Below are 8164 nucleotides of genomic sequence, written 5' to 3' on the forward strand. Positions count from 1 at the left end.
AAGAGCAAAATGAGTTCGTTGGTTTGTTTAGCGATTGAAATATCTCATAAACGCACATGCACACGCATTCATAACTGAACCATTCTCCGTCACTGTCCGCAATCATTTAATTTATTTTGCCGAAATAAAATCATTTATTTGTATATTGATATAATCTCAATTTTATTAGCGCCTATTAACGATCAGTACTTCGATCGAAATGACTAAAAAGCGGGATACCATTATGTAGCCATTAGGCTCTTCCAAACGCAGCCCGTTAAATGTTCGTTTAATGTTATATGTTTGCGTTGTAATTGAAAATTTAAAAAAGTGAGTAATGGTAACACGCATTATTGACCTTCAAACGTGATGTGTTTACATATTTAGTAATAACTTGTTTATAGCACTACAAATGGTAATTCGTTTTCAACGTAAATGAAACATGGAAAGAGTGGTCGCCCATGCATTTTGTATTGCGTTTGACAATATTTTAATCGTAGAAAGATACAATCTACGACAAGCTGCATCTGGATCGTGTCCGAATGGACATTCAAACACGTGCAACTGGTCGTTATATTGAGATATTGGTTGATATCCTGAATATAAAACTAGATTTTCACGATATGGGAGATTTGACCAGCGTTATGCAAAAATGTGTCGTATGCAATTTGCGGCCAGAGTAATTAAAGACCAGCGTGCGCATAATAAAAATAATAATAAGAATAATAATAATAAGAATAATAATAATTATAATAATAATACATTGTAAACGAATTTTAGAGTTAAACGTCCCATACAAAACGATTGTGTATGTGGTATTTTAGGCAGATTTAGTTAAGCAAATCAAAGATATATTAGAATTGTTAGAATTGTTAGATATTGGTTAAAATTGTTAATAAGCAATGACAAAAATGCACTCGAATAGTGTATGATATGTTGAAAGCTGATACTAATATACCCTGATAAAACATATTAGGTTAGTTTAGTCCGAGATTTACTGACCTCAATGGGCTTCTACGAAGAATGGCTCTCCTAAGGAGTTGGTGATATTGATGTTATTTATGTATGCTTTTAACCAACGTCTTCATGATAGTTATATCCAGTTATGGCACCATCGTCTGGATAACTCGACCCGAGCAACGTTTTTTTTCGGAAGGTAGTCGACTTTGATTTTCAAACGTTTCTTAAGTGTATAAATGTTCAAAAGTTCAGGATTGCTTTTATTAGCTAATAGTTTCTTCCCATAATCTTCAAGATGAGTCTAGAAGGTGGCATAGACCAATATGTATCCCATTAGAAGATAGAAAATGTACTGGCTGTGATAAACTTGAAGACGAGTTTCACTTTATTTTAGAATTTTAATAATACCATGATTTACACAAACTATACAACAAACAATATTTTTTTTGTGTATACCTAGTATGTTTAAATTGACTGTGTATATTACACTTGTGTCTCTTTAATATGTCCTCTAGTTTTATTTTAAGAAACAAATTCATTGAATGTTTTGTAAATTTGTATTCCGTATGAAATTACGACAGAGAAAACTCATTGCAAATAGTCATATTTGTTCATTTGTATTTCGTCTCTGCATATAGATATTGTAAAAATGATATTTGTTCTAGTACATTCAGAGTTTCATATAAGAGGCGTATCTGCGTATTAACGCATTGAAAAAAAAGGCATTAAAAATCGGCCCAGTACGTACCAAAACGTACAAATCTTGGTACATAATGTAAATTGATTAAAGTGCTAAACCGGTTTAACCAATACTCCAGTTGAGTTTTTAGTGAATCAAAAGTAAGTCAATCAAAATAAGCTTGTTATAAAAATGGCAGCCCGTCATGTTTGTGGTACAAAAAAGGGACATTTTTAGCGACCAGCGGCTTTTGCGGGAATATTTTTAAAGACAGTCTGTTCATATCGTCATTTTAAATTCATTATGTTTGCATTTAAAAATATAAATAACAAATAATAATATTTCTAGATTAAACACGCCATTTACTCTGTCAGTTTTCCATGGATGGAAAATACCCCTAAATATTCCTAAATACCCTTTATGACTGAAACAAAGGAGTAAAATACGCTTTAACAATAATATCAGGGGGTGAAATACCCTTTAGACTAAGGTCTTATCTGGAGCTCTGAGTACATTGCGTCCCTACTGACATCTATGAGACAAATGATTGTTAAAAGTAACTATCATATGAGTGTGCATATATGCATTGCGTCTCTTCTGTAATATTGACTTTGTGTAATAAAGTGTCGCATGCTCTTTTGTATCATGTCTCTCACACTGTAATATAATGATATGAGTTCTCGTACACCAAGTCTCTTCTGGTAAATTATTGATAACTGTTTTACACAAATACTGAAATATCATTATATGTGTATTTTTGTAACACATGTGTTTATTGACAGATCATGGTGTCTCTTTAAAAACCCATTTAAAATAACTAAATGTGTTCATGCATGGTGCGTATCTTTTGGGCAACTTTGAAACAAATCATTCGACTATCAACATTATTATGTATCTGAAAGTTACGATAATAGATAATAAATGTATAAAAGTTCGGATATATACGAGAAGCAAATCATTGTAATGTATAATAATTTATGTGTTATTTGCATGACCGTTGTATATATTGTGTGTCGACATAAATTAAACGAATTAGATATAGAGCCCTCAAGACAAAAAAATATATAATTATATACACCTTTTCCGCATATTTGCGTTTTTTTCCGATAACCCCCTCTGCCCCCCCCCCCCCCCCCCCCCCCTCCCCCTTTACCACCGCTCGTATTATTGATCGGCATCTCTGATATTTAATTATTTAGCACAACTCATTCCTATAAATTTACTGGTACTTGATTTATTTCAACACAACTTTTTCATTTTCATTGTGTCGCGTGACTTGCTATTTATGTTTATGCACATATCTGTATGTTCACATGGGCCTATGGCCTACTGATTCTGAAATAAAATCTTCTTCTTCCACATCCATACACATCATGACTTAACAGTTTTGTAAAAACAAAAATTGTGAGATAACATCGCCAAAACACAGGTCTTGAAAACATATAACGGATGTTTGCAGTATTTGTACGCCTTTCAGAACGTCCTATAAAAGAATGCCACCTACATTATGTCACTAAGTATCAACTGAAAACTGTACATTAATACAAACCGTCAAACCTAAAACTCAAAGTTTTAATACACCTGCCAACGTAAGAGGAAATGCATGTCTGCTATCAGTAAATATATGTGTGAACTTCCTTATTGTCGTGTTTTGTTTCAAATAAGAAGAAGTTTGAAATTTTACCTAAAGGCGTCTCAAATTACATTACAGGAAAACGATTACAGTATAACCTCCTTACAAGATAGTGTTTTAATTAGTATCTATCATAAAAATATACAAAAGCGTGATATCATTTTTATTCGTAGTCAACTTATTAGCTACACAAAAGTGGATGGAAAGAATATATTTTGAAACAAAAAGACGCAAATTATCCATTACGAATTCTTTATATTAAAACTTATATCCGCTTAACAAATATGCTTTTAAACGAGTTCATGAACAAATGACAAAAATGAAACGGCGTGCATGCGTGGATGAACATCGATTGATTTTGACGAGTTCCTTGTCAGTTACATTTATCAAATACAATATAAAATATTTATCAACAATTTTTTTTATTGTACACAAATTGTTCGATTTTTAATTGTGCAAAGATGTTAGCTGGTGTCATGTGTATGGAAATGAGATCAAAAGCATAGTTGAGTCTGGGAAAACTGGGCTTAATGCATGTGCGTAAAGTGTGTACCATATTAGCATGTGCAGTTCTCAAAGGCTAATCAGGGACGACACTTTCCGTTTTTTATGGTATTTTCAGTTTAAAGGAAGTCACACTTTACCGAAAATCACGTTTTGGCGGAAAGTGTCGTCCCTGATTAGCCTGTGCGGACTGCACAGGCTAATCTTGGATGACACTTTACGCACACGCATTAAGCATGCATTTTTCTCAGAACAAGACACAAAATGGTCTCCCTTCTCAATATCTTATGATAAAACAGGGAAGGGCAATGATAATTTGTGTTATAAGCTGGTGTTATTTGCGTTTGGTATTCCTTACTTTTCGAGTAAATTGCTTAATTATTAAATGCAAAACCCTAAACGATTAACCCTAAACGCACAATGCTTAAACTGAAATTATTATGTAACGAACCACATAATGCTAGCTGTACATAAACTATATGTAATGTCATAACTGTATCATTTTCAAATTACATTAATTACGTTTCGCAATATATACAGCTCCTTATGACTTTTTTATTTATTGTTCATTTACGTTAGAACCGTATAAAATCACAGAAACGCGATTCTATACATATTGGTGTGACGTCTATGCTTTCCTGTTAGTTGAGGACTGTATACACGTGAAGAAACGGTAATGGTTTCGGTCTACATCATTTTCTACAACACGAGTAAACATGCTTTTCCATCTCGATGCAGATGCTTGATTTTTACACTTTTATGAACAGCCATCCCACTTATGTGTGTGTGGTAAACCCTTTTATGCCTAGCGTCTACAAAAAGGGCCTTGGCAAACAGCGTAGACCCAGATGAGACGCCGCACAATGCGGCGTCTCATCAGGGTCTGCGCTGTTTGCTTAAAGGAATTTCTGTAAGAAATATTCTAAATATAGAAATAAATATACTAGACATCCCTAATTTTGGAAATAAATTGGTAAGATTTAGAAGGATGGGAGAGTCTACTAGGCATAAATGGGTAAAAGCTGACATTGATGTTTATTCAGATGGAAATAAAAAAGCAATGCTTATTAATGTTTGTTAATATCTTCTTTTGTGAAATACTTGAAAAGTTCTAATTATTACAGCATTACCTATGACGTTTTGTTGTGGAATATTCAATCGACGGTTAATCTTAAAAAATATTGGATACATTTTGCACATTTATTTATTTTTACAAGTTTATTTTTTGTGTCTTATTTCAACACATATTGCATTGACATGAAATAACTACATAAGCTAATATTATTTACAATTTCAAACTTTATATTGAGTGAAGCTGAAGAAATACATTATGACCATTTTTAAAACCTATTTTTGGCAGATATAGCACATAATCAGATTCTATGTTCCTCCTATCATAATTTATCTTGATCAGACCACACATGCGTCGTATATCTTCGATAGTTTTTCATTTTAAGCAGCATTTTTCAATTTGACCATAATTTCTTTTATTAACACCGCTGAGTTCCATTTTTGACAGTATCTTTTTTATGACATGTATTATTTACTTTGTGTATGCCTGTGTATACCGCATTGTACAACTAAATATATGTCTTGTTTCTGCTGTGGTCAAGACAATTTCAACTTAAGACGGCCTTGGCCCTAAGACGTTGCAAAATTGAAATTCACGGCCTTTGTCCCCCATTTCATCCATCATTGCGTTGGGAAGTTGATTTCTCGACCGAAATATAACGCACCAATGCACAAGTAGAACAGTCATGAACAAATAATTATTATGAAAAGTGAAATCCGATGCATTGCATAAAAATGTGTCTGAATTAGATTAAAAACCGAATGCTTGAGCAAATATTAATTCTCTCTCTTTACTGAGATTTTTTTCGCGACAGGCCCCGAATATATACAAAGTGTTCTATCGAAAGTCGTAATGTAACGAATTATGTATCTGGACTTAACCTGGTAGACGAACGAAAACAATTACTCTATCAAATGTTTGGAAAAGTGTATGTTCTCTGTTAGTTATTTATTTTATTAATACAATAATGTGAAACTGTTATGTTACTTTGTTGTTGTTGATTAGGTAATACAAAATTAGACACTTATTAATTACATGTTTATTGAAAAACAGTACAATATGTACACATATATTGTTACATAGAGAAACATTTAAAATGTCATAAACTATTGAAACTTACGATAACAAAATGTTATTTAAAATAATATGTTTTGTTCGATATACGAAAGCTACCTATACCGTTAAAGTATTAAAGCAATACAATACAATTACAATGTTATACACTTTTCAGCTTCGTTTAATTGATTTGTCATGGACGTTTTATAAACAAAATATATATATCTACATGAACAATCAAATGCGTACCAAGAAGTCTAAGGAATCAAAATGTAAATCTGAGAAACAAAATGTTAAAAGGAAAAATTGAAAAAATACTAAAATTTAGAGATTGCAAAGTTTGACTTGAACATGTTTGTTTTTTATAAACAAAAGAGCACCTGTTACCTTTTCGGATAAATAATTAATATTAAGTTGATTTATTCAAAGCATGTTAATTTACTTTTTTAAACGATTCGTATATAACATGGCTTAAATTTGTTTCATTCTATAATTCTCTGATGAAATAAGTTCGTTTTTATTTATAACTTACATATTGTTTAATCTGCCCGAACATACAAGTTTCGCCGAAAATCTAACAAGAAGATTTCAATGTATAAGACATATTAAGATTTATCGGTGTTTATCGGCCTATGAAGAGTTCTTTGGACGTCTGCAGCAAAATAAACTATAACATGATATTGTTATTCCCAGTTGTTTATACATAGCAATACTCGTAAACATATATCGCGTAAAACTTGATTTTTTAAATATTTGCTCAGATGACATGATAACTATAATTTACGTGTTTGCGTCTTCATGGTTCATTGCCAACTCGTAATTTGAACAACAGCACACTTGTTGTTGCCTGATATTAAGCTTAAAGATAAGCATGCTAGAATTATGAATACCATATATGCCTTGCTATGGGAAACGGGGTTTAATACATGTGCGTAAAGTGTGGACCCGTATTAGCCTGTGCAGGCCGCACAGGCTATTATGGGACGAAACTTTCCGCTGTAATGGTTTCGTCATTTACAAAAAGTCTCTTCCTGACAAAAATCCATTAAGCGGTAATGATAAGCCTGTGCAAACTGTACAGGCTAACCTGGAACGACAATTTACGTACAACAAAAAAAAACCGTACAATATTGACCCACGTACAAAAATAACCCCCGTACAATATTAACCCCCGAACAAAACTTAACCCCCGTTTTCCCATAGCGAGGCTCACATGCAATGGTTACAGGTAGGCCTTGAGGACAATGCGCCAATAGTGTCGGCGTCCTCAAGGACTTTAGAGTGTGGCGCCGCAATGGCTTAAGAACGTGGCGCCGAAATGGCTTTAGAATGTGGCGCCGCAATGGCTGCAACGTTTCTCCATCATCAGGAAGCAGCAGAGAAGGCCAATAGGGAAGAACAATATCGCGAGGATGATGCCGATAACCGAAAAGTTCTCTGAGATCATCCCGACCTGAAATTATAAAAGCTTTGAAATGCCATGTATTATCATTAGAATTTAACGAGGAAGAGAATATGCTCACGATGAAAGTTTAAATAACGTAATCTCTGCTCGCACCTGCGGCTTTGAAACATAAAATGACAAAATGATTATTTAACTAGCACTCGTATGTTTATGCACCTGCAGTTTTAGCTGACAATACTCGTTTGTTATCAGAACACTAATCGTATGTTATCTAAAATCATTATTGTAAAATTCCTTGGCGAGGTTATTGTTTTTTTTTATGTTACAAAGTTATTTGATTTTAACTAGCCTTAAACATTACATGTATAGAGGAAGCAACAAGTGCTAAGCATATTCAATAAACATTATATTCCTGTTCGAAATGTATGCAACCATAATATATAAAACAAGACTAACGTATTGTCTTCAAAATATCGACACGCAATTAAAAACAAAACATATGCCAAATGTTTTCAAACAGCTCAATAACGAAAATTAACTTGTTTGTTTCAGATTTGTAGATTTTAAAATGAAAAGAAGGAAGTGATAAACGAAAAGTATTGAAAGCGGAAGTTTTAATGTCTACTTTAAAAAATGCCTTAAACAAGTCCGTTTAAGATTGTAAACTCGTGTTCATGACCAATCGGTGAAAAGATCATATACGAGATTTTGCAATTCAAATTAAGGTCGACAGCTTTATTGATCCATAACGAAAATGTTGTTATATACGTGGGTGCATATGAGTCGCGTTCTGAAAAAAACTGGGCATAATGCATGTGCGTAAAGTGTCGTCCCAGATTTGCACGTGAAGTTCGCACAGGCTAATCAGGGACGACA

The 8164-nt window shown here is 33.1% G+C and overlaps 2 protein-coding genes across 3 annotated transcripts in view; both read right to left on the reverse strand.

The window, feature by feature from the left end:
* LOC127867342 (uncharacterized) overlaps positions 1–8164 on the reverse strand; it is a 442512-nt gene that overhangs the window by 300973 nt on the left and 133375 nt on the right. The gene's annotated exons all lie outside the window — the stretch shown is intronic.
* LOC127867351 (brain protein I3-like) overlaps positions 5852–8164 on the reverse strand; it is a 9147-nt gene continuing 6834 nt past the window's right edge. The window contains exon 4 of the mRNA XM_052408446.1: positions 5852–7336. Coding sequence (XP_052264406.1) covers positions 7208–7336 — 129 coding nt within the window. The 3' untranslated portion in view covers positions 5852–7207. The remainder of the gene's footprint in view (positions 7337–8164) is intronic.

This window comes from Dreissena polymorpha, chromosome 2 (assembly GCF_020536995.1).
Source record: "Dreissena polymorpha isolate Duluth1 chromosome 2, UMN_Dpol_1.0, whole genome shotgun sequence".
In the NCBI taxonomy this organism is placed as follows: domain Eukaryota; kingdom Metazoa; phylum Mollusca; class Bivalvia; order Myida; family Dreissenidae; genus Dreissena; species Dreissena polymorpha.